The sequence below is a fragment of the Oncorhynchus tshawytscha genome, linkage group LG13, assembly GCF_018296145.1.
Source record: "Oncorhynchus tshawytscha isolate Ot180627B linkage group LG13, Otsh_v2.0, whole genome shotgun sequence".
Lineage (NCBI taxonomy): Eukaryota > Metazoa > Chordata > Actinopteri > Salmoniformes > Salmonidae > Oncorhynchus > Oncorhynchus tshawytscha.
The window spans coordinates 54,158,376-54,186,273 of NC_056441.1; the positions used below are offsets into that span (position 1 = coordinate 54,158,376).

Sequence of the window (27,898 nt, forward strand, 5' to 3'; positions counted from 1 at the left end):
TCTCTCCTCTGTTCCTCGTCTCTGGCATGGCTGATCTGGGGTCAGTTCCTGTGGTTGGCTCTGTGGAGTTTCAGGGCTCTGTCATCAGCCTGCTAATGATGAGGTGATGGTTGGGAGCGGGCTTGAGGAGAGGGGGAGTACCGGGGGTGAACTAGCCCACTGTTACAGGTCCTATCCTGCTGGGGGGGGGTACAGACTGAGGTGTCTTTCAGAATGAAGAGCTTACACACACATAAACAGACAAACTCACTCACTTTTCCTTGCCATCACAATAACACACCATCTATAACTTCCTGATACACAAACCCTAACACACAATTTTTGTTGGAGAATGGGAAAAGGGGGACCACACTCACTCATTTGCAGGCAGCTGGTGAGTGGTGGAGGTGTAGAGGGGGTGGGGGGTTAGGGGTTGGGGGCTGAGGAGGAGAGGGGGTGTCTTGCACAATTGCACAAAATAAGCACAATTACACCAACACCGGATGGAAAACAGATGACCACAGGCACTGACAACAACACTGAGAGAGATTACCAAGGCCAGGGTACACACCGGGCCAAACAAAGCCCTGCATAATGCACACCACTGGAACTGCATGAGGAGAGTTATAGATTACAGGCCTGGGAGCACGACTGTGGAGAGAAGAGAAGGATTAGACTGTATAAGCAGGGCTGATAGTGTCCTATGGACTTTCCTTGGACAGTCAGTGAGAGTTATAGGGGTGGGCAGTGTCCAGAGTATCAGCTTTCAAACAGTGAGTTTAGGGTTACAGGCTCCCTATACACATTATCTCCCCCATGCTGCGCTGTTGGAGTTGTGCTTTCGAAGTCTCCCTGCTCTACCCAACATCCTTATCGCTAACACTCCCCTGTACTTTCTCTTTGGTTTCTCTATCTATCCCCCTCTCCTCCTACCCCTGCCATCCTCTTTGATCATCAGTTACCTCAACGTTTTGTGTTAGAGCCGGGGCACAATTGCAATGATCATTCTGTTTGACTGTTTATGGAAATGAGTTTGAATCTCATTGACTGATAATATGAGAGTGTGATTGCGTGTGTGTGTGTGTGTGTGTGTGTGTGTGTGTGTTTGCGGGAGGAGAAGTTGGATTTACATGGTTTGGAAATGAGCTAATCATTTTGTCTTTAGGGCCTCATTTTAGAGCTCAGCGAAAGCAGAGGACTTCAGTACCCAAGAACACAACGACAAGGAGGCCAGCTGCTTCGTATTGAGCCTCTTCAGCAGAAAGGAACAGGAGAGGAAGGTGAATTTTACACTGGGGGGCGCTATCTCAATGTCTTTCCGTGGTTCCTCGCATTCTATCCATGCGCCTCCTTTTCGACAGCATTCGAGGAGAAGGTCCAACGTCACTCCCTTCCAATGGATTATGAGAAGGAGGCGAGGAGAGAGGGTGCAAGGAATCAAGATAAAATGAGAAAGAGCCAGGAACATAACACAGAACCACTCCACAGCCTCTGTAGTAGACTACCTACTTTATCACTAACCATTTCCCAGGCCTGGAACCAATTCATACGGAATTAAGTTTGCTCAATTAGCTAGGTCATTTTCAAAATCGGAATGAAAATGTTTAGCCCATTTCTGCAATTAATACAAAACAACTCACCCCATCAAGATAAACTAAGAGGTTATGAGCTTTTCTGCATGGCGCCGAAATGTGCAAAGTGATAAATTGATAGTGAAATGATCATTCTGAATAGGATGTTTTGATGTAGAAAAAAACATCACGTAAAATGTACTAATAGGGTCAGTTTAAGGAGCGCCGTCAAATATCAGTCTAGTTTCTTCACCAGGAAGATCCTGAGTATGTATCAGTGGTGTAAAGTACTTAAGTAAAAATAGTTTAAAGTACTACTTAAGTTGTTTTTTGGGGTATCTGTACTTTACTATTTATATTTTTGACAACTTTTACTTCACCACATTCCTTTAAAAAATATTGTACTTTTTACTCCATACATTTTATCTGACACCCAAAAGAACTCGTTACATTTTGAATGCTTAGGACAGAAAAATGGTCCAATTCACACACTTATCAACAGAACATCTCTGGTCATCCCTACTGCCTCTGATCTGGCGGACTCATTAAACACACATGCTTCATTTGAAAATTATGTCTGAATGTTGGAGTGTGCTTCTGGCTATCCGTAAATGTAAAAAAATAAATAAATAAGAAAATGGTGCCATCTGGTTTGCTTAATAGAAGGAATTTGAAATGATTTATACTTTTACTATTTGATACTTAAGTATATTTAAAACCAAATACTTCGACTAACTCAAGTAGTATTTTACTGGGTGACTTTTGAGTCATTTTCTATTAATTAAGGTATCTTTACTTTTACTCAAGTATGACTGTTGGGTACTTTTTCCACCACTGGTATGCATCATGGTCACTTCTGCCCTCTAGAGGTAAGAAAACCTCCAGCCCTGTCCTCTCCAATCTCTAGTAAAACATGCAGATGGGAGTGAGTTGACCTGAAGAAAAAGCTCATACCTTTCACCTAGGGCACTTTTAATTGTCTACTGTGTCACCATCTTCATTTATAAATGCATTACGCTTTAGTCATTATGTATGTGAAGCACTTTGCACTGCCTTGTACAGCATTTGCTTTATAAAAGAGACATTCAGCAATCAAAAAAAAAAAAGTACCAGTATATTTTATTTATTAAATGCATTCAGTAGTTAATACAGAGGACGCACTGTTGACATCGTCCATCCCTCTGCTGAATTACAAGTAGAACAGCAAAGCCCACAATAAAGCCACTGAATATTTACATTCAATATGGAGGAGATAAGTGTAAGTCATGAAAAATGTCATCCATGTCACATTTAAGATTTAAATTGTAAGTAAAACATGTTGCATTACATATTTGTATTCATTCATTAAAATTTACTTTATTATATTTAGATTTAAAAAGGCAATTTTGCCACTGAATATCGGCGTACAAAATAACTTGTCACAGGTAAAAGAGTGCATAGTATAGCAGTTCGTTCATTAACTAAAGCAAAGGTCACAAAGGGGTTTAAAACACACATTGACGTGCCTAATCCTGGACTAAAAAGCATTTTAAATGGAGATGCTCCATTGAGGTTGTGTTTTACGCCAGGATTAGGCTTAATCTGTGACCGGGAGACTGCCCGTCAAAATTTCAGCCTTTTAAATAAACAAAAGTAAAAATGACAGCAGCAGAAATTCACTACAATCTGAAAATGTCACACACAGTCTAAAACACTCACTAAAACGTCACACCCTGACCTAAACACCTCTCGGGTGTTCAATTTATCTAAGTAATTAGTACAGTGGATATTCGGACAAAAAGCCACAATTAACACTTTCCCATTGTATATGAATACATCCCTTGACAAATCAGCAGATGCAGGCATTCTGGGTCAGTGATATTTAGAATGGAAAGTGACAGTGGAGTAAGGCGACAGTGTCTCCATGGCAGGGGGGGGGCTCCCTCCTTATGGTGCGGTGGCCACTTTGGGGAGCTCTTCCTCAGACAGCTGTTCCTCAGACAGCTGTTCCTCAGACAGCTGTTCCTCAGACAGCTGTTCGTAGGGGAGCAGGTCCTCCTTGTCGCTGAGGCGGCGATGGTCATGCTGCAGCCTGGTGCGCCGGATGGTGATGAGGATCAGACCCACCAGGATCAGGGCTGAAATCACTGCCAAGGTAGCCACCAGGAAGAATGCTGGAGGGGAAGGAAGGACGTATTTATTTAGTTATTTATTAAGTGCACTCCCCTACGTATTTATTTGGACAGTGAAGCTAAAACTTTTAATTTGGCTCTCTACTCCAGGATTTTGGATCAAATGTTTCATATGAGGCAATAGTACAGATGCTGTATTTGAGGGTATTTTCATAAATACTCATATTACCATTTAGAAATGAAAATCACTTTATGTATCTAGTCCTCCCATTTGAAGGTGCTATAAGTATTTGGACAAATTGAATAAAAAAAATTCACTTTTAAAAATCACTTTACTCAGTACTCTGTTGAAGCACCTTTGGCAGTGATTACAGCATCGAGTCTTCTTGGGTATGACGCTACAAGCTTGGCACACCTGTATTTGGGGAGATCCTCTCAAGCTCTGTCAGGTAGGATGGGGAGCATTGCTGCACAGCTATTTTAAAGTCTTCCCAGAGATGTTCGATCGGTTTCAAGTCTGGACTCTGGCTGGGCCTCTCAAGGACATTGAGACTTGTCCCGAAGCCACTCCTGCACTGTGTTGGCTGAGTGCTTAGGGTCCTTGTCCTGTTGGAAGGTGAACCTGAGAGCTCTGGAGCAGGTTTTCATTAAGGATCTCTCTACTTTGCTCCGTTCATCTGTGCCTCGATCCTGAATAGTCTCGCAGTCCCTGCGCTGAAAAACATCCCCACAGCAAGATGCTGCCACCACCATGCTTCACCATAGGGATGGTGCCAGGTTTTCTCCAGACGTGACGATTGGCATTCAGGCCAAAGAGTTCAATCTTGGTTTCATCAGAATAGAGAATCTTGCAGGCTGTCATTTGCCTTTTACTGAGGAGTGGCTTCCGTCTGACCACTCAACCATAAAGGCCTGATGGGAGAACCTTCCAGAAGGACACCAATCTCCACAGAGGAACTCCGGGGCTGTCAGAGTGACCATCGGATTCTTGGTCACTTCCATGACCAACACCCTTCTCTCCCGATTGTTCAGTTTGGTCGGGCGGCCAGCTCTAGGAAGTCTTGGCGGTTTAAGAATGATGAAGGCCACTGTGTTCTAAGGGATCTTCAAATGCTGCAGAAATGTTTTGGTAACCTTCATCAGATCTGTGCCTCGACACAATCCTGTCTCGGAGCTCTATGGACAATTCCTTCGACCTCATGGCTTGGTTTCTGCTCTGACATGCACTGTCAACTGTGGGACCTTATATAGACAGGTGTGTGCCTTTCCAAATCATGTCCAATCAATTGAATTTACCACAGGTGGACTCCAATCAAGTTGTAGAAACATCAAGGATGATCAATGGAAACAGGATGCACCTGAGCTCAATTTTGAGTCTCATAGCAAAGGGTCTGAATAATTATGTAAATATTTATTTTTATACATTTGCAAAAATTTCCCCCAAAACATTTTTGCTTTGTCATTATGGGGTTTCGTGTGTAGATTGCTGAGGATATATATATTTTTAAAATCCATTTTAGGCTGTAACGTAACAAAATTTGGAAAAAGTCAAGGGATCTGAATACTTTCCGAAGGCACTGTATGTATGAAAATAGCCTCAAAAAGGTGACATTCTGTCAGTACTGTCGCTGAAACATTTGATCTCAAATCCAAAAGTTGTAGCGTCACTGTCCAAATAAATACGTAGTGGAGTATACAAAACATTATGAACACCAGCACTTTCCAATGACTAGGTGAAAGCTATGATCCCTTATTGGACGTTAAATCCACGTCAAAATCAGTGTAGATGAAAGGGAGGAGACAGGTTAAAGAAGGATTTTTAAGCCTCGAGACAGTTGCAAAATGGCTTGTGTGTGTGCCATTCAGAGGCTGAATGGGCAAGACAAAGGATTTAAGTGCCTTGAAGAGGGTATGGTAGTAAGTGCCAGGTGCACCGTTTTAGTGTCAAGAACTGAAACACTGCTGGGTTTTTCCTCGCTCAACAGTTTCCCTTGTGTATCAAGAACGGTCCCAAAGGCCGACCAGCCAACTTGACAACTATGAGAAGCATTAGCGTCAACATGGGCCAGCATTCCTGTAGAACACTTGACACCTTGTAGAGTCCATGCCCTGACGAATTGAGGCAAAAGAAAGGTGTTCCTAATGGTTTTCTACACAGTATATTCTCAGTGAATGTATCGGCTGTTCATTATCGCTCTTTGGTTTCACATCACGTGGTGTTGTTTATAAGTGTCTAATTTGATCAACGAGACCAACTCAGTGGCTTGTGGTTAGTGTCCGCCCTCAGATTGAAAGGTTTGGAGTTGGCCGGGTCATACCAAAGACTGTACAAATGGGACCTGAGGCACTCAGCATTAAGGAGATAGATTGGTGGTAATGCCCTGTGATAGACTAGAGTTTGTACTTGTACCTCAAGCTGCAGAAACAGGAGATTGGCTCGTAGGAGCAGGAGCCCTTCTGACTTCGCACAAGCCAAGTTCATATAGTACACCCCCACCCCCCAAAAAAAGTTGAATCCCAAACCTCTTTAGAGACTCTCCTGAAGTTGTATTCAGAAGTGTTAAGTGCTGCTATAACACACCCGGTGGAACACAGCCCTTTAAACCTCCCAGCCAGCCTAGAACTTAAGGAAGGTTAGCTTACCTGGTGTCATGCGGTTACGGCCATTGTGTTGCCCATGCTCGCCTGTGAAAAGGACGGAATCGGAAAAGAGAAATATCACTACATCCACTTCATCCTTGCCTCACATGAACATCCCTCAAAATGTCATCTTGTTGATTTGACTATTGAAAGTCTGAAGACCATGAATATTCAATTTGGTGTTGGAATGGGAGCGCAGGCATTGGCCGCTCACATTTCATTGTCTCCAAATAGGAAAGGTAAATTCCTCTCCCAGTGTCTGGTGTAAAGCATACTGACCTCTAGGATTTTGCACGTGCTAAGCTCCATCCCATTTATTTTATCCTGAAAAGCTCCCCGGTCTTTGCCAATGTCAAGCATACTCATACCATGATGCAGCCACCACCGTGCTTCAAAATAAGGCGGCAGTTACTCAGTGACGTGTTCTGTTGGATTCTCCCCAAACATAAGGCTTAGTATTCAGGCAAAAAACTGTGTTTCTGTTTTTTGCAGTATTACTTTAACGCATGTTTTGGAATATTTATATTATTTTCAGTCTTATCGTGGTTTAGTGCCTAGCGATTAACTGATATGTCTTATTTTAGTATTTAAAAAAACAAAACAATTGAACAACGTTTCAATTATTAGAATTCCATTTAGCCAAATTCAGCTAGCCGAACCGAAAGGATATGCTTGCATACTTCCTTAAAAGAACTTCGCTTGAAAAACTTTGGAAAAAAGCAGCAATAGTACTGTTTGTCCATTTTGAGACTGTAGTCACTTCCTCAAGTCAGAATTAAATCAAAGACTGCTCAAAAAAAATCTGTCATTCATTTTGACGTTGCCGACATTTTAGTCGCGCAATTTTACATTAACCAAGATGTTTGGCGCAGTATTTTTTATGAAAAGATGTGCATGGAAACAAGTTGTCTCTCAAGTTCTCACGTTAACCTATGGATATTATGTCATAGAACAAAACGTATAAAGATCTCCTAAACCGGTGTTAACCTCAGACCTTATTTTTGGAGTTTATCCCTAAACCTTCATCTTTCCCTATAGGAATGGCTGAACGAACCAGAGAACTCATCTTCGGGTTTTAGGACTACAAGCTGAACGAGCTCTATCGCACTGCAGTTGCTCTAGATATAAATATGATCAGGCGCGAACTGTGCAATGTTTTCAACAGGCCAATGTTCTACAAAATAATCACGTTTTCTGTGATAAACTAACTACAATGACCATAATCCATTGCTACTTGTCCGGGTCTGTTTCTTTTACGCCTGCTGTGTAAAAGACACAAGAATGTGGAGATCGAGAGAGGATACATAGAGAGCAGTCGCTTCGCAAAGTATTGGTATTGAGCAGTCATGAAAGTATGCTTATTTACTTTGAAGAATTACTAAAATAGTGACGTTGTCAAGACAGCAGCTCTATAGAGAAGAGATGACTTGGAATGAAATAAAGTCATCGAATAAAACAATAAGTCACACGACTATTTTAATAAAATATTTGTTGTGTATAACTGATGGTTAATAAGTGATAAGCAGTCATGGGTCACTACCACACAATAAGTCACACGACTATTTTAATAAAATATTTGTTGTGTATAACTGATGGTTAATAAGTGATAAGCAGTCATGGGTCACTACCACACAATAAGTCACACGACTATTTTAATAAAATATTTGTTGTGTATAACTGATGGTTAATAAGTGATAAGCAGTCATGGGTCACTACCACACAATAAGTCACACGACTATTTTAATAAAATATTTGTTGTGTATAACTGATGGTTAATAAGTGATAAGCAGTCATGGGTCACTACCACCATAAGACTTTTGTCAATTGTTTTATTCCGTTACAGAATTCAACCGCATAATGCAGAGTGCATTTATTAAATGTGTTTAATTTGATTATTTTATTTTTTTAAATATTCGAACCAACCTCAAAAAGCACTAATCATTCAGCACGATCGTGGAGTAACTGCAATGTTGTTGATCCATCCTCAGTTCTCTTCCTTCACAGCCATCGTAGCTGTTTTAAAAATCACCAAATGGTCTCATGGCGACATTTCCTTCCTATCCTGCAGCTCAGTTCGGAAAGACTACTGGTTCTTTGTTGTGTCTGGGTGGCTTTAATACATCCTCCACAGCATAATTATTAACTTGACCGTGCTTAAAGAGACATCACATTTGTTATTGTTACCCGTCTACCAATCACTGCCCTTCTTTATGAAGCCATTGAAAAGCTCCCTGGTCTTTGTGTGTGTATGGGGGACAGAGGAAGGGTTAGTCATAAAACATCATATCTACCCTTATTATTTCACACAGAGTGAGTCCATGTAGCTTATTACGGGATTTGTTAAGCCAAATGTTACTCCTGAACTAATGTAGGCTTGCCTAAACAAAGGGGTAAATATTTATATTAATTTGTAAACATTTGTCGAATTCTCTTTTCATTGACATTATGAAGTGTTTTGTGTAGATCCATGACAAAAACATTCACAACGAAATCCATTTCAATCACTTTGTCACGCAACAAAATGTGAAAAATTCCAAGGGGGATTTTGAACTCTGTGAGAAGGCTGAAGCTAACGTAAATCACTCCCATAACCACACAATTTATATTATCATCCCATTTGTCATATCGCTGAAATGCAGTCCATCCTTACCGTCCTCTCCAGTGCACCGGGCCATGCATTCGTCCAGTGTGCGGTAACGGTTGTTGTTTCCTTTGCAGCCACCGTAGATGAAATGCTGGCAGGAGCTAGTGCTGTGGTCAAAGTAGAACATAGTGAAGGCAGCACGGCAAGGGCCCGAGTCCGAGGCCACCATGCAAGCATCTGTGGAGGAGAGGAGCAGGGGACAATCAGAACTGATCTGAAACCTGATGACCTCAACTTGTGAAAAAGGCAACCGGCATCAGGAAGGACATGTTTGAGACTGATCCCAGAACAGCCAACTACACCGTGCAGGGGGAATGGTTTACACTGAAACTCAACATAAAGGAGCTAGCCAAAAGCCATACTGCAGAAATATATGTCCTTTATCCAGTTACCTTTATATTCAATGTGCTTGTCATCTGTAGGTGTGTTTGCACCAGACCCTTTCCTTCCCTTAGAGCCAGGGATGACGGTCACTGGAAAGATTAAAAATAAGTCAATGTCAGAGAGGGAGGGGTTGCTGGGTGGGGAGGCCTGTTGGGAGCTGAGTAGTGTCAGGTAATAACGGGAGGAGGTGAGAGAGGGGGAGGTTGAAGAGCACCTGTGCAGGTGGCGAGGCACCTCTCGGCGGTATCATAGTTGTTCTTGTTGCCAAGGCAGCCGCCGTAGGTGAAGGGCTGGCAGGCGCCGGTGGAGCTGTCGTAGTAGTAGTGGCGAAGGGAGGCGCGGCACGGCCCCGTTTCTGGACCGGCCTGGCACAGCTCTAATTGGACAGGAGAAAAAAAGAAGGTCAGCACCACTAGAACAGGAAGTGACAGATTAAGAGAGAATAGGAAGGAGAGAGAACATATCATTCACTAAAACACAGTTAGGATAGTTATCCATTTAAATTTACAGGGAAGGCAAGACAGCAGGAATAAAAAGAAACAGGAGTAAGAGAAATAGACAACTTGCCGATAAAGTCATCTGACGTCATCTTGGGAAGGAGATCCTTAGAACTGGCAGGATCCTCAGAACTGGCAGCTAGGGACCCATTTTAACATTAGTCAAAAAATGTTTGAATTACAGTGATCCCACACTACACTGTCACCATGGATACAGTATGTTGACCTTTGTGCCGTAAAAAAAAAAAAATTTAATCACAAGCCTCCCAGCCAGTGTACTTGAATAGGTCCGCACTTCTACTTTTGGCATAGGAAAATAATCTCAGCGAATCAGAGATCAGCTTCCCTGTCATTAACCAATGACGCAATGTGTCAAGACAAATTTATTTACCTAATCTTCATAGTAACAAAATGCACATATTCAGGATTCAGAGCATGCCTAGGAGTTAGGGCTGGGCGAGATAAGTTTGTTTTGCACAATATTCCAAATGCCTCTATCACAAGAACCTGTTTTTTATTTTTTTTAATTCACATTTTAAATGAAGTCCGCTTGTTCTCATGTTGTCTTTTTGGTCTTATCCTTCCTAGCTGTCAAAGTACCCGGATGTGGTCTCTGGTTTTTCATCTGAATTTAGAGAACTGAATTTGAAAACTGAATGTGAGAAGTTGAAGATATGAAACTTTGATAAACTTGAAATTAGAGCACGCACACAGTGCATTCGGAAAGTATTCAGCCCCCTCTACTTTTTCCACGCTACATCACAGCCTTATTCTAAAATGTATCAAATACATTTTCCCCTCATTAATCCACACACACACACAATGCCAAAGCGAAAAACAAGTTTAGAAATGTTTACAAATGTATTAAAAATAAAAAACAGATGTGGCTTCCAGACGAAAGCCACTCCTCAGTAAAAGCACCTAAAGACTCTCAGACCATGAGAAACAAGTATGACTGGTCTGATAAAACAAAAATTGAACTCTTTGGCCTGAATGCCAAGCTTCACCTCTGGAGGAAACCTGGCACGAACCCAACAATGAAGTGCGTGGTGGCAGCATCATGCTGTGGGGATGTTTTTCAGCGGTAGGGACTGGGATACTAGTCAGGATCGAGGGACAGACGAACAGCACAAAGTACAGAGAGATCCTTGATGAAAACCTGCTTCAGAGCACTCAGGACCTGACTGGGGCGAAGGTTCACCTTCCAACAGGACAACGACCCTAAGCACATAGCAAAGAACGCAGGAGTGGCTTCGGGACAAGTCTCTGAATGTCCTTGAGTGGCCCAGCCAGAGCCTGGACTTGAACATCATCGAACATCTCTGGAGAGACGTGGAAATAGCTGTGCAGCAACGCTCCCCATCCAATCTGACAGAGCTTGAGAGGATCTGCAGAGAAGACTGGGGCAAACTCGCCAAATACAGGTGTGTCAAGTAGAGGTCGTCCGATTAATCGGAATGGCCGATTAATTAGGGCCGACTTCAGGTTTTCATAACAATGGGAAAACGGTATTTTTGGACAACCGATTTGGCTGACTTAAAATATATATATATATATATTATTTTCAATGACGGCCTAGGAACGGTGGGTTAACTGCCTTGTTCAGGGACAGAATGACAGATTTTTACCTTGTCAGCTCGGGGATTCAATCTTGCAACCTTACAGTTAACTAGTCCAACACTCTAACCACCTGCTTTACATTGCACTCCACGGGGAGCCTGCCTGTTACACGAATGCAGTAAGAAGCCAAGGTAAGTTGCTAGCTAGCATTAAAATGATCTTATAAAAAAACAAATTAATCATAATCACTAGTTAACTACACATGGTTGATGATATTATTAGTTTATCTAGCGTGTCCTGTGTTGCCAATAATCGATGCGGTGTGTATGCGCGAAAAAGGATTGTCTTGCTCCAATGTGTACCTAACCATAAACATCAATGCCTTTCTTAAAATCAATACACAAGTATATACACTGCTCAAAAAAATAAAGGGAACACTAAAATAACACATCCTAGATCTGAATGAATGAAATATTCTTATTAAATAATTTTTTCTTTACATAGTTGAATGTGCTGACAACAAAATCACACAAAAGTTATCAATGGAAATCAAATTTAACAACCCATGGAGGTCTGGATTTGGAGTGACACTCAAAATGAAAGTGGAAAACCACACTACAGGCTGATCCAACTTTGATGTAATGTCCTTAAAACAAGTCCAAATGAGGCTCAGTAGTGTGTGTGGCCTCCACGTGCCTGTATGACCTCCCTACAACGCCTGGGCATGCTCCTGATGAGGTGGCGGATGGTCTCCTGAGGGATCTCCTCCCAGACCTGGACTAAAGCATCCGCCAACTCCTGGACAGTCTGTTGGTGGATGGAGCGAGACATGATGTCCCAGATGTGCTCAATTGGATTCAGGTCTGGGGAACGGGCGGGCCAGTCGATAGCATCAATGCCTTCCTCTTGCAGGAACTGCTGACACACTCCAGCCACATGAGGTCTAGCATTGTCTTGCATTAGGAGGAACCCAGGGCCAACCGCACCAGCATATGGTCTCACAAGGGGTCTGAGGATCTCATCTCAGTACCTAATGGCAGTCAGGCTACCTCTGGCGAGCACATGGAGGGCTGTGCAGCCCCCCAAAGAAATGCCACCCCACCCCATGACTGACCCACCGCGAAACCGGTCATGCTGGAGGATGTTGCAGGTCGCAGAACGTTCTCCACGGCGTCTCCAGACTCTGTCACATCTGTCACATGTGCTCAGTGTGAACCTGCTTTCATCTGTGAAGAGCACAGGGCGCCAGTGGCGAATTTGCCAATCTTGGTGTTCTCTGGCAATAGCCAAACGTCCTGCACGGTGTTGGGCTGTAAGCACATCCCCCAGAAGTGGACGTTGGGCCCTCATACCACCCTCATGGAGTCTGTTTCTGACCGTTTGAGCAGACACATGCACATTTGTGGCCTGCTGGAGGTCATTTCGCAGGGCTCTGGCAGTGCTCCTTTTTTATTTATTCACCTTTATTTAACCAGGTAGGCTAGTTGAGAACAAGTTCTCATTTGCAACTGCGACCTGGCCAAGATTAAGCATAGCAGTGTGAACAGACAACAGAGTTACACATGGAGTAAACAATTAACAAGTCAATAACACAGTAGAGAAAAAGGGGAGTCTATATACATTGTGTGCAAAAGGCATGAGGAGGTAGGCGAATAATTACAATTTTGCAGATTAACACTGGAGTGATAAATGATCAGATGGTCATGTACAGGTAGAGATATTGGTGTGCAAAAGAGCAGAAAAGTAAATAAATAAAAACAGTATGGGGATGAGGTAGGTAAAAATGGGTGGGCTATTTACCGATAGACTATGTACAGCTGCAGCGATCGGTTAGCTGCTCAGATAGCAGATGTTTGAAGTTGGTGAGGGAGATGAAAGTCTCCAACTTCAGCGATTTTGCAATTCGTTCCAGTCACAGGCAGCAGAGAACTGGAACGAAAGGCGGCCAAATGAGGTGTTGGCTTTAGGGATGATCAGTGAGATACACCTGCTGGAGCGCGTGCTACGGGTGGGTGTTGCCATCGTGACCAGTGAACTGAGATAAGGCGGAGCTTTACCTAGCATGGACTTCTAGATGACCTGGAGCCAGTGGGTCTGGCGACGAATATGTAGCGAGGGCCAGCCGACTAGAGCATACAAGTCGCAGTGGTGGGTGGTATAAGGTGCTTTAGTGACAAAACAGATGGCACTGTGATAAACTGCATCCAGTTTGCTGAGTAGTGTTGGAAGCAATTTTGTAGATGACATCGCCGAAGTCGAGGATCGGTAGGATAGTCAGTTTTATTAGGGTAAGTTTGGCGGCGTGAGTGAAGGAGGCTTTTTTGCGGAATAGAAAGCAGACTCTAGATTTGATTTTCGATTGGAGATGTTTGATATGAGTCTGGAAGGAGAGTTTACAGTCTAGCCAGACACCTAGGTACTTATAGATGTCCACATATTCAAGGTCGGAACCATCCAAGGTGGTGATGCTGGTCAGGCGTGCGGGTGCAGGCAGCGAATGGTTGAAAAGCATGCATTTGGTTTTACTAGTGTTTAAGAGCAGTTGGGGGCGACGGAAGGAGTGTTGTATGGCATTGAAGCTCGTTTGGAGGTTAGATAGCAGTGTCCAGGGACGGGCCGGAAGTATATAGAATGGTGTCGTCTGCGTAGAGGTGGATCAGGGAATCGCCCGCAGCAAGAGCAACATCATTGATATATACAGAGAAAAGAGTCGGCCCGAGGATTGAACCCTGTGGCACCCCCATAGATACTGCCGGACAGCATGCCCTCCGATTTGACACACTGAACTCTGTCTGCAAAGTAATTGGTGAACCAGACAAGGCAGTCATCCGAAAAACCGAGGCTACTGAGTCTGCCGATAAGAATATGGTGATTGACAGAGTCGAAAGCCTTGGCAAGGTCGATGAAGACGGCTGCACAGTACTGTCTTTTATCGATGGCGGTTATGATATCGTTTAGTACCTTGAGCGTGGCTGAGGTGCACCCGTGACCGGCTCGGAAACCAGATTGCACAGCGGAGAAGGTACGGTGGGATTCGAGATGTTCAGTGACCTGTTTGTTGACTTGGCTTTCGAAGACCTTAGATAGGCAGGGCAGGATGGATATAGGTCTGTAACAGTTTGGTAACAGTTCTGCTCCTCCTTGCACAAAGGCGGAGGTAGCGGTCCTGCTGCTGGGTTGTTGCCCTCCTACGGCCTCCTCCATGTCTCCTGATGTACTGGCCTGTCTCCTGGTAGCGCCTCCATGCTCTGGACACTACGCTGACAGACACAGCAAACCTTCTTGCCACAGCTCGCATTGATGTTCCATCCTGGATGAGCTGCACTACCTGAGCCACCTGTGTGGGTTGTAGACTCCGTCTCATGCTACCACTAGAGTGAAAGCACCGCCAGCATTCAAAAGTGACCAAAACATCAGCCAGGAAGCATAGGAACTGAGAAGTGGTCTGTGGTCACCACCTGCAGAACCACTCCTTTATTGGGAGTGTCTTGCTAATTGCCTATAATTTCCACCTGTTGTCTATTCCATTTGCACAACAGCATGTGAAATTTATTGTCAATCAGTGTTGCTTCCTAAGTGGACAGTTTGATTTCACAGAAGTGTGATTGACTTGGAGTTACATTGTGTTGTTTAAGTGTTCCCTTTATTTTTTTGAGCAGTGTATTTTTAAACCTGCATATTTAGTTAATATTGCCTGCTAACCTGGCTCGTAGGAAACTCTGTGAAGACTATTTCTTCCTAACAAAGACAGCCAACTTCGCCAAACGGGGGATGATTTAAAAGCGCATTTGCGAAAAAAGCACAATCGTTGCACGACTGTACCTAACCATAAACATCAATGCCACTCTTAAAATCAATACACAGAAGTATATATTTTTAAACCTGCATATTTTGCTCAAAGAAATCCAGGTTAGTGGACAATATTAACCAGGTGAAATTGTGTCACTCCTCTTGCGTTCATTGCATGCAGAGTATATATATCAGTTTGGGCCATCTAATTTGCCAGAATTTTACGTAATTATGACATAACATTGAAGCTTGTGCAATTCTAACAGGAATATTTAGACTTATGGATGCCACCCGTTAGACAAAATATGGAACGGTTCCGTATTTCACTGAAAGAATAAACGTCTTGTTTTCGAGATTATAGTTTCCGGATTCGACCATATTAATGACCTAAGGCTCGTATTTCTGTGTGTTATTATAACTAAGTCTATGATTTGATAGAACAGTCTGACTGAGCGATGTTAGGCACCAGCAGGCTCGTAAGCATTCTTTCAAACAGCACTTTCGTGCGTTTTGCCAGCAGCTCGTCGCTGTGCTTCAAGCATTGAGCCGTTTATGACTTCAAGCCTATCAACTCGCGAGATTAGGCTGGTGTAACCGATGTGAAATGGCTAGCTAGTTAGCGGGGTGCGCACTAATATCATTTCAAACATCACTCGCTCTGAGACTTGGAGTGGTTGTTCCCCTTGCTCTGCATGGGTAACGCTGCTTTGAGGGTGGCTGTTGTCGATGTGTTCCTGGTTCGAGCCCAGGTAGGGGCGAGGAGAGGGACGGAAGCTATACTGTTACACTGGCAATACTAAAGTGCCTATAAGAACATCCAATAGTCAAAGGTATATGAAATACAAATCGTATAGAGAGAAATTGTCCAATAATTCCTATAATAACTACAACCTAAAACTTCTTACCTGGGAATATTGAAGACTCATGTTAAAAGGAACCACCAGCTTTCATATGTTCTCGTGTTCTGAGCAAGGAACTTAAACATTCGCTTTTTTACATGGCACATATTGCACTTTTACTTTCTTCTCCAACACTTTGTCTTTGCATTATTTAAACCAAATTGAACATGTTTCATTATTTATTTGAGGCTAAATTGATTTTATTGATGTAGTATATTAAGTTAAAATAAGTGTTCATTCAGTATTGTAAAAAAAATGTTTAAAAATTTATTAAAATGAAATATAAAAATTACTTAAAAATAAATAAATCGGCATCGACTTTTTTCTGGTCCTCCAATAATCGGTATCGGCGTTGAAAAAAATAAAATCGCTCGACCTATGAATAAATACATACGCCTTTCCAAATCATGTCCAATCAATTGAATTTACCACAGGTGGACTCCAAGTTGTAGAAACATCTCAAGGATGATCGATGGAAACAGGATGCACCTGAGCTCAATCTTGAGTCTCATAGCAAAGGGTCTGAATTAGGGATGCACAATGTATCGGTGACCACATCGGAATCGGACAATATTAGGTGAAAATGCGTACATCTGCCCAACGTCTACTTTAATGCCGATGAGCAAAACCGATGTCAAAGCTGACATCCATATCTATATAACGTAGGTACATGACGTAATAACAGCACGAAAAATACAGCACTATACGTGCAACACAGCATTCCTAACCTAGCCCACAATGTCTGCATCAAGCAGTCAACAAGTTGAGCAGTCAGTTGAAAGAGTAAGAACATTTCAACTCAAAGGCAAAATCCATTAACACCAAGATGATGGAATTCATTGCCCTTGACAATCTACCGTTGTCGTGGGTGATGTTGCCGTTCGTGACTGGTCGCACCAGTACACGCTACCAAGGGCGCTATTTTTCAGATGTTGCCCTACCGGAGTTAACACAGTAATAGCGTCACTATTAGCTTCACGACATACAATATAACACCTTTTGGGTATGCGTGTCACAAAAGATAGATACACATCAAATAACCCTATTTGACAATAACACTATTGACACATTAAATAAGCTTTTAATTTGACATGTCAAATAACAGTTCTATTATAGAATGTTGTGTTCTGAATTTGAACCTGCAAGCCAACTGCCACCACTACTATCGGCCACGAACAATGTGTTTACAATACCGCGTTGGTAATAAAGCATTATTTGTTCAACCACAACTTCTGGGGTACCTAGCTAGCACCAACACAACCAGCCTGAAAACAATGACCAGTAGAAACTGCAGTCATTTTCGTTATTCTTAGCAATGATTTGTTGTTCGCCTATTGAAATTGAACTACAGTTCATGAAAATAAATAGCTAGCCAGCTACTTAACCCTGTTGCCCAAAGCTAACGTTATAAGCAGCCAGCTAGCTTCATCTGGCTAGTGAAGCTCAACCGGACCGTGTTATGTGTTGTGAAGCTTGCCACAATAAGGATTAGGCACAATAGTGGAATTTGCCATTTGCCTTCAAAATAAAAGTGCCTATTTGAAAGTAATGCAGAAGGTTACAATTGGTGGAAACATACCTTATTTAGACTAGATAATGGTAAACAAGGTTGGAATGTGAAGCAATGAAATGGGCTATTAGTTTACTCAGTGACACCCACAGAACACAACTGTGAAGAGTTGACGCAAATATTAGCGTTGTAGCTGTTATCGCGGGACTGTGACTGTGTGAAATCACCTCCCCAGTCAGTCTAATGTGTGTATTGACATTCATATTGCACTGCACAGATTTACCTAAGGATTGGGGGTCAATGAAATGGGGTAACAGTATACGCAAGACGGTGTCCTTGCTGGGATGACACAAATCTACTGTCGGAGAATATCAACACCAAACACATTGGTTCACCGTCCTACGGGAGTGGACAGTACACCATAATGTTCTGAATAATGACCAAGTCTACCTCGCTCCCTATTCCACTGAACCGCTTAGGCGTAACAAACACAAGTCCAACATTTATCGGAAACTGTTAAACTACCTGTTCACTACCCTCCTGCTCTCCGGGGATGCGCAACTCAATCCTGGGCCTAACATCACAGAGCCAGCGATACTCACCGGAGTGGAAGGCAGTGGATGGCCTCGTCCACTGATCGTCGCTGCTGTGGAAGTGGGTGAGTGCTATGGTCCCATGGTTTCTCTCAACTCACCAGGCATCGGATAGATTTTGACTCTTCAAACATACCCAAGTCTCTATATGCGATCCCTGACTCTGCATTTGGTACGCAAGCTGTTTTAGTTAGTTCTCCGCATCCAGTGCAGGCGGGAGGGAATGTTAATTGCGCTACCAAACTGCCCCTAATCAAAACAGCCTAAACCCAGCAGTCAGAAAATGTAACTTCTTTCAATGAGTCAATCACTCTAGAGTCATCTGGGACCCACGGGCTAAGCCCAAGGGACTACTAGGGGGGGGCACTTGAACATTCGTAGTGTCATTCCAAAAAGTGATCAAATTCAACATCTACGCCCTGCTTGTCCTATGTTGCTCTGCCTGTATGCTACGCCCTGCTTGTCCTATGTTGCTCTGCCTGTATGCTACGCCCTGCTTGTCCTATGTTGCTCTGCCTGTATGCTACGCCCTGCTTGTCCTATGTTGCTCTGCCTGTATGCTACGCCCTGCTTGTCCTATGTTGCTCTGCCTGTATGCTACGCCCTGCTTGTCCTATGTTGCTCTGCCTGTATGCTACGCCCTGCTTGTCCTATGTTGCTCTGCCTGTATGCTACGCCCTGCTTGTCCTTGTCTTATGTTGCTCTGCCTGTATGCTACGCCCTGCTTGTCCTATGTTGCTCTGCCTGTATGCTACGCCCTGCTTGTCCTATGTTGCTCTGCCTGTATGCTACGCCCTGCTTGTCCTATGTTGCTCTGCCTGTATGCCTACGCCCTGCTTGTCCTATGTTGCTCTGCCTGTATGCTACGCCCTGCTTGTCCTGTGTTGCTCTGCCTGTATGCTACGCCCTGCTTGTCCTGTTGCTCTGCCTGTATGCTACGCCCTGCTTGTCCTATGTTGCTCTGCCTTGTCCTGTTGCTCTGCCTGTATGCTACGCCCTGCTTGTCCTATGTTGCCCTCTGCCTGTATGCTACGCCCTGCTTGTCCTATGTTGCTCTGCCTGTATGCTACGCCCTGCTTGTCCTATGTTGCTCTGCCTGTATGCTACGCCCTGCTTGTCCTATGTTGCTCTGCCTGTATGCTACGCCCTGCTTGTCCTATGTTGCTCTGCCTGTATGCTACGCCCTGCTTGTCCTATATTGCTCTGCCTGTATGCTACGCCTTGCTTGTCCTATATTGCTCTGCCTGTATGCTACGCCTTGCTTGTCCTATGTTGCTCTGCGTGTGCTCACTGATTGTCTCACTGATTGTCTATATTGTAATTGTTTTTAAATAACCTGCCCAGGGACTGCGGCTGAAAATTAGCCGGCTGGCTAAAACCGGCACTTTTACTGAAACGTTGATTAATGTGCACTGTCCCTGTAAAAATAAAATAAAAACTCATAGACACTATCTTTTTTTCCAATGTCGTCCTCAGAGTAATCAGACTCAAAAACCCATGCAGTATTGTTTTCCTCAGGAATACTGTTAAATACACATAGGTTGACAATAAATGTGGCTCAATTCAGTTGTTTCAGAGTCCCGCAATAAGAGCTACTGCGCTAATGTTCTCTGGGTGTCAGAGTAGACTGATACCCCATGTCATTGATCCACAATCCATACTGTAGGTAAGGCTGTACAGTGAAGTAAGTATGCCCACAATGCAATTCTAGAGTATAATAAATCCAGTGTGATTTCAACAGAGTTTTGTCAAATTAACAAATTGTCATTTGTTGATTTTTATAACAACAACATTCCAACCTCGTTTAACATGATCTATTCAATTATGACATAATTATACTATTTGTATTCATTTGCATCACTGTTAAAGACATACTTTTATTTCGAAGGCTAACCATAAAGTCCACTATTGGGGCTAATTCTTATTGTGGCTATCTTCAAATAGATGGATCCGACCACCATAATCAAATAAGAACTGTTTTATAAATTAGGGTTATTTTAGATGATGACACCTGGCTATATAGTTAGCTAGCTAACAATAGCTACCTAAACAGATTGTTTGCATCCATGAGCTAGCAAGCTTTTTTTTAAATGACCAGCACTGTAGGTGCACGAGACAACTTTACCAGTATCATAGCATACGTGTCGATGATTCGTTGTGACATATGAAATACGAGTGATAGTGTAATAAATACGTGAAAAATTGATGAACGTGTTAAATTATGTGACGTGCAGTCATATTCAGGTCCTGATTGGTCAACAAGCTTATTTGACGTGTATCTTTTTTGACGCGCAAGACCCAAACAATAGAAATCCTGGTTGAGAATGAAACAGCACAGCAGGTAAGTGAAAGAAATAGGTTTTGATCATGTTTTACTGGTAATGGGTCCATGTGTAAATGCCAACAAAATAACTTTTGTGTGTGTAACCTTTATTTAACTAGGCAGGTCAGTTAAGAACAATATTTTATTTACAATGACAGCCAAACCCGCTGGGTCAATTGTGCGCAGCCATATGGGACTCCCAATCATGCCCAGATGTGATACAGCCTGGATTCAAACCAGGGACTGTAGTGACACCTCTTGCACTGAGATGCATTTCCTTAGACTGCTGTGTGTGTGTTAACTATTTAACTGTACTAGAATGCTTAAAAGGCCGCTAAAATGTTAAATATTGGTATCGTTTTTTTGGGGCAAGGAAAATATCGTCTTTCGGTAACGGCCAAAAATGTAGTATCAGTGCATTGATGATTTTTTATTTATTTTTATATACATTTGCAAACATTTCTAAACCTGTTCTCACCTTGTAATTATGGGGTATTGTGTACAATACCAGTCAAATGTTTGGACGCCTACTCATTCCATTTCATCCTCATTTTTGTTTATTTGTACTATTTTCTACATTGCAGAGTAATAGTGAAGACATCAAATCTATGAAATAACACATATGGAATCATGTGGTAAACAAATCAAAATCTATTTTATATTTGAGATTCTTCAAAGTAGCCACCCTTTACCTTGACAGCTTTGCACACTCTTGGAATTCTCTCAACCACCTTCATGAGGTAGTCAACTGGAATGCATTTCAATTAACAGGTGTGCCTTGTTAATTTGTGGAATTATTTATTTTCTTAATTGGTTTGAGCCAATCAGTTGTGTTGTGACATGGTAGGGGTGGTATACAGAAGATGGTCCTATTTGGTAAAAGACCAAGTCCATATTACGGCAAGAAAAGCTCAAATAAGCAAAGAGAAACAAAAGTCCATCATTACTTTAAGACATGAAGGTCAGTCAATCTGGAAAATATCAAGTTTCTTCAAGTGCAGTCAATTAACTCATAGGTCATTTTTAAAGGCTCAGTTGTAACAATAAAACTGAATCAGAACCATTTAATGAGTCTCAACTACTAAGCTAGTTAGTTTTACATCATCCTTTTGAGGTGTAGTGTTTGTCATGGGTGTGTCGTGTGCATAGCTAGTGTTATGATTGTTTGAGCTTACCCTATACCAAACCGGTTAAGCGACCTCTATACGAAGAGATTAACTGCATTTTTCACAAGGGTTGGCTTGAGCCGTGCTCTACAAAGTCTCGCATCATAATAAACTGTTCATGGTCAGGCTCTTGCGGTTGGAGATAATGTGTATATATCTGATCATATCTATGTTGTGTCTATTGTAGCTCAGGCTTACTTCCACGAACATCCAATGAACCTCTTCTCTGGTTCCTTTTGGTCATGTGAGCCTTCTGGCATTGTGTTTTCCAAATTCCTATTGGACTAGTAGATGAGAGTGAGAAAGGAGATGGGTAACTCTAGTGAAAATGTATGCATGTGACCTGAAAACAAGATTCAAAGATGTCTGCAGAAAGAATGGAGTGTCTCTTTTAGTTATTGAACTACAGTAAATAAGTTAACACAGTTACGGTAACGGAATTTCATCATGGGTCCTTGAGCTGTACTACACAGAAATGCATAATTATGGGTGTGAATGTAATTCTCTTCATAGTGACGTATCCTAAATGGGTAAACAAAAAAAGGTAGAAATCTGCCATATCAATTTTTTTGCATATTTGGGTCTTATTCTAAACACTGGCTATTATTTTAATGAGCTCCGTCCCCAAAAAAGACAAAATATGGTTGGACCAGACCAAATCTGAACCAATTGTAGTCTGTTTTAATAGGTTTGGACATCAAAGTACAGCACAGTGTGCATGGTCAAAGAGCTATAATTTTCATGTCATCCAAACAAATGTAAACGCCTGGAGTTTGCTAAACGGTATTGGCACTTGGATTGAAACCGGTGATATGGTCAGTGTTTGAGGATGCATGAGACAAAATTAACCCCATACCTACTGTAAAATATAGTGTTGGGTATTTGCTGTTAAGGGTGTATTTTGCTTCCACCAGTCCATTGTTAAGGTCAACGGCATCATGAACTGTACCTAGTACCAGGACATTTTAGCCCAAAATCTGGTTGCTCCCGCCCGCAGACTGAAGCTTGGCCGCAAGTGGATCTTCCAGCAAGACAATAACCCCAAGCGCGCATGAAAATTGTTAATTGACCACAAAATAAACATTTTGCAATGGCAATCTCAGTCTCTGGATTTAAATCCCATTGAGAACCTGTGGTTTGAATTGAAGAACTACAGATGCCTAAAGTCCTCAACTGGCAGCTTCATTAAATGGTACCCGCAAATCACCAGTGTGCACCGGGCCTCCCACTCTTTCTATTCTGGTTAGAGCCCCCCAAAAATGTAATACTTTCTGAAGGCTCTGCTCTAAATAGGGCTGGGCGATATGGCCGTAAAATCATATTTTTTTCCTGACTTATGGTCGATTCAAGATACAATGCATTTGTAAAGTATTCAGACCCCTTCCCCTTTTCCACATTTTGTTCTGTTACAGTCTAATTCTGAAATGGATTAAATAAATGTTTCCCTTATCAATCTACACACAATACCACATAATGACAAAGCGAAAACTCAAACTCAACAAATAATTACATAAGTATTCAGACCCTTTACTCTACTTTGTTGAAGCACCTTTTTAGCAGCAATTACAGCCTTGAGTCTTCTTGGGTATGACGCTACAAGCTTGACCGATTATGATTTTTCAACACCGATATCGAGGACCAAAAAAGGCCCATACCGATTAATTTGTCCGATTTTTTAAAAGTTGTATTCATTTGTAATAATGACAATTAAAATAAGTGTTCATTCAGTGTTGTTGTAACTTAATATAATACATCAATAAAAATCCATTTAGCCTCAAATAAATAATGAAACATGTTCAATTTGGTTTAAATAATGCAAAAACAAAGTGTTGGAGAAGAAAGTAAAAGTGCAATATGTGTCATGTAAAAAAGCTAATGTTTAAGTTCCTTGCTCAGAACATGAGAACATGTGAAAGCTGGTGGTTCATTTTAACATGAGACTTCAATATTCCCAGGTAAGAAGTTTTAGGTTGTAGTTATAGGACTATTTCTCTCTATACGATTTGTATTTCATATACCTTTGACTATTGGATGTTCTTATAGGAACTTTAGTATTGCCAGTGTAACAGTATAGCTTCCGTCCCTCTCCTCGCCCCTACCTGGGCTCAAACCAGGAACACATCGACAACAGTCACCCTCGAAGCAGCGTTACCCATGCAGAGCAAGGGGAACAACTACTCCAAGTCTCAGAGCGAGTGACATTTGAAACGCTATTAGCACGCACCCCACTAACGAGCTAGCCATTTCACATCGGTTACACCAGCCTAATCTCGGGAGTTGATAGGCTTGAAGTCATAAACAGCTCAATGCTTGAAGCACAGTGAAGAGCTGCTGGCAAAACGCACGAAAGTGCTATTTGAATGAATGCTTACGAGCATGCTGCTGCCTACCGTCGCTCAGTCAGACTGCTCTATCAAATCATAGACTTGATTATAACATAAGAACACACAGAAATATGAGCCTTTGGTCATTAATATGGTCGAATCCGGAGCATGCATGTCTAGACATGTCTAGTGAGTATGCAGGCCATGGAAGAACTGGGGCATTTTTTAGCTTCCAGGAACTGTGTACAGATCCAATTGTGTTCGTTGTCTGTAGCTTATGCCTGCCCATACCGTAACCCCACCACCACGGGGCACTCTGTTCACAATGTTAACATCAGTAAACCACTCGCCATACAATCTGAGACATCTGTGGCATTGTGTTGTATGATAAAACGGTGTCTTTTTATTGTCCACAGCACAAGGCGCACCTGTGTAATAATCATTCCATTTAAACAGCTTCCTGATATGCCACACCTGTCAGGTGGATGGATTATCTTGGCAGAGGAGAAATGCTCACTAACAGGGATGTAAAGAAAATAGTAAAGAAAATGAGAGAAATGTAACATTTCTGGGATATTTTATTTCAGCTCATGAAACCAACACTTTACATGTTGCATTTATATTTTTGTTCAGTGTAGAATACACAAGATCCACTATCGAAATTTGGTTGTGCATCAGCAGTTTTTCTATTGTTATGTCAGTCACTGACAGTCCCTCAACTAGCCGATGAGTTCCGATTTTTTGGGGGCCCCCCACCCCCATCAAAGTTGCCCATCCCTGCCCCACAGCAAAGCAGCAACAATAGAACCACTACAGATTGCTGTGAAAAAGGGAATTCCCTAAGCAGTAGAGTTAGTTAAACCTGCTGAAAAAGGTGTTGACAAAATCATTCTGTGTTTTGGCAGTTTGAGTTGAAACAAAACACCTACTGCCAAATCCAGTTTAGGAGTTAAGACTTTGGGAGATTAAATGCACATTAAATAATGATCAACAATACACAAGTTGGGGCAGGGGAAAATGTAAGATGTAGAGAAAATTACCAAGAAAACATACTCAACCCTAACATGGCATGTCTTTTAACCCGGGGCACTTCCACAGTGACAGATTTACTCTGACTCAGATTTTTCACTTTAAAAAAAGTAAAACCATTGACTTCAAACTATGCACAACAATGACTGAACAATTTACACAGTAAATTAAATTGTTTTTTAAATGTTTACTGGGAAAAACTGTGCAGATGCAAAGTTGGACAACAGAATTACAGTAAACGAGCCCTAGTTTTTATTCTGTTACCAAACTTTGCATCTGCACAGTTATTCCCAGTAAATGTTTTTCAAAATGTTTAAATTTAATGCGTAAATTGTTCAGTCGTCGTCATTGTGCATAGAGTTGTATGGGAGGAACCCACTACCATGGGGATGCGGCACTTATCTGTGTAAAGAGGAAAGAGCTGACGATAGTTTAACACTGAAGCTGGTCACGATGATCAGCTCAATTCACAAGGAAACATTGCATTTGTCGCCCTAAATTACATGCTTAAAAGGTGCCATTTTTATAATCAAAGAGTAGTAAAATCGTGAACTTCCTCGGTCAAGATGAAAATATGATTAACACCAATACAAAATAATATAAGTGTAAATAAAAATGTACGATGAGGGCCTATCTCCCAAAGAAAAATCCCCTTTTCTAGGATGGGAGTTAGTAGGTCTACTGTAGGTCTCTCATGCTTTTATTTACCTATGATTTACATACCGAGTGAAACCATGAGAGCTGGAATGGAAAAACAAAACAGGACAAAAAGAGCTAAGACCCGAGTCTCTCCACACCTATGGAGCAGGGTCATAGGACAGCCGAAACCCCAATGTGGTTCATAGCATTTCAAATGAGAGACAACGTGTATTGTAGGCATGTCTGTGTGTCCTGGCACACATTACTATAGACATGTATATTCTGGGACATTATTTGCATTCAGCACGACTTTATTACACGCCAGAAAAACATTCCATCCGATTACACAAATCAATCCTGTTGTGCACCTGGTTGACTGGTTGGCCCAGTCTTTTACGGCGTTCAAAACAACTGCGAAGTGGGAACTCGGAAATCTCCGACTTCCGAGCGTTTTAGGCAACTGGGAACTCGGAAAAAACGAGCTCCGACTGGGGAAAAATCGTTTCACGCTCATCCAACTCGGGAACTTGGGCCTCTTTCTAGACTAGAGCTTCGAATTTCGTCATAATTTGACCTCGTTTTCAGAGTTCCCAGTTGTCTTGAAAGCAACATCTGTCCCCATGAAAGCTCACCTATCAGGAAGTAAGTGTGCGTGCCAGAGAAATTGGGTGGATTTGCTACACACAACAACTTCCTGTATACTCCAATGGGAGTCAATACCACGTGCACAGATAAACCCCTCTTTCCTAATTGTTCCACTTTGTAAAACGCACCTGGCCTGGCTACGAATTTATGACTGTATGCAAAGCAGTGCATGGCGTATGTGAGATGCAAACACAGCACCATTGATCGATCTAGAAATAATGAGAATGAAATCCAGAAGAATGAGCACAGGTCGCTACTAGGTTATTGTGTATTGGAATAATCAAATAGAGAAAAATACTGTATAAACTTGAGTGGTGGTCCACAAGTAATTTTCTAATTTTAACTGACTGGGGCGCTAAAGTCCAGGTCATATTGAATTGATAGAGTGCTTAATTTACACTGACTCCTTAGGTAAAAAAGGATTGCAAAACCAGGACAGAGCTGGGGAATGGTCCTCTGCCACATGACCCTAATTAATAAGCCATACCCGCCCGCCCCCCCTAAAAAAGGCTATTGGCAAAGGGCTGATAAAACCTAGGCTAGCCTAACGTTACTTGGCTAACGCAGTCCCTAGAAGTGCCAATGACGCACCTGAATTTCCATTGTCCTAAAGACCAATATGCATACCTGTTGAGTTGACTTCCCTGGGGACAACAGCTTCACTAAGAGCGTCAACTTCGACTTTTGTGGTCTTGGGCTGAGTCTTTTTGCGGTAGACCTTGAACTGTGTATCGGACTGTAACACGCAGACGTCCTTTCCATCTTTCATGCAGCTGACGAGAAAACACTCCGGTGTTCCATCCGCTGGGGTTCCAATCAAAGCGAGCTGACAGTCCTGGTTGCCGCAGCACGCGTCCTGACACCCCTTGCTGTCTGATATCTCCGGCAAGTGAGCCAAATGTCTGGCTCCAGCTTCAAGGGATTTGGGGTCAAGACCTTGGTCGGGGTTGGTGTCCTCATCCCAAGCGCATCCTTGTTTCTCTTCGTCGAACTGACCGCGGACCAGTACCGCGAGCAGTAGGAACAGTACACCATAGCTCCACACCTGTTTCATAGTTTTTTTTTCCTTCCGTGAAAGCCTTCGTCCAGGTAAATAATCGTCTTCCAAATAAGCTTTTCTTGATCGAAGTAGCAATGTCTCTTAGGCTAGAAGAAGTAAGTTAAACTACTTCCCTGTTGAAGCGACTTCCCTTTGTCTTGAATACACCGTAGCCGAGGTGCTATTTTCCCCGCCCACGGAATAATGAACAAGGCCACGTTCAGTCACCAAACGTTTTCGAACGTTGCATATATAAATGTTGTGAATAGAGTCAACGTGATTCCTCAACCTGGTCTCAGCGCATTCCGTATTATTCTGTACGTAAATTCAATGCACGTATATTACGTTTCGTATGGTATGTATTCATTTTTGGATTTCCACCATCCATGTGGTATGATATGTTACGTATTACAATTCAAATGATATATGTTATGAATTTTCTAAAAATGCAATATGTTGCGAATTTGCTAAATGTGATATGTTACGAATTCTAATTTGTTGTGGCTAATGTTAGCTAGCTGGCTAATGTTGGCCAGTGGTTAAGGTTATGAGTTAG

The 27,898-nt window shown here is 42.3% G+C and overlaps 1 protein-coding gene across 1 annotated transcript; it reads right to left on the bottom strand.

Annotated features, from left to right (window-relative positions):
* Positions 1-2,652: 2,652 nt before the first annotated feature.
* LOC112265154 (kunitz-type protease inhibitor 2) lies at positions 2,653-27,543 on the bottom strand. Its single transcript, XM_024442226.2, has 7 exons — positions 26,931-27,543; positions 9,897-9,965; positions 9,544-9,705; positions 9,338-9,418; positions 8,952-9,122; positions 6,305-6,346; positions 2,653-3,703 (listed from the first exon to the last, which is right to left on the bottom strand). Exons 1-7 carry the CDS (start codon positions 27,355-27,357, stop codon positions 3,477-3,479), a joined length of 1,179 nt encoding a protein of 392 aa, XP_024297994.1. The 5' UTR covers positions 27,358-27,543; the 3' UTR covers positions 2,653-3,476.
* Between the last annotated feature and the right edge of the window lie 355 nt (positions 27,544-27,898).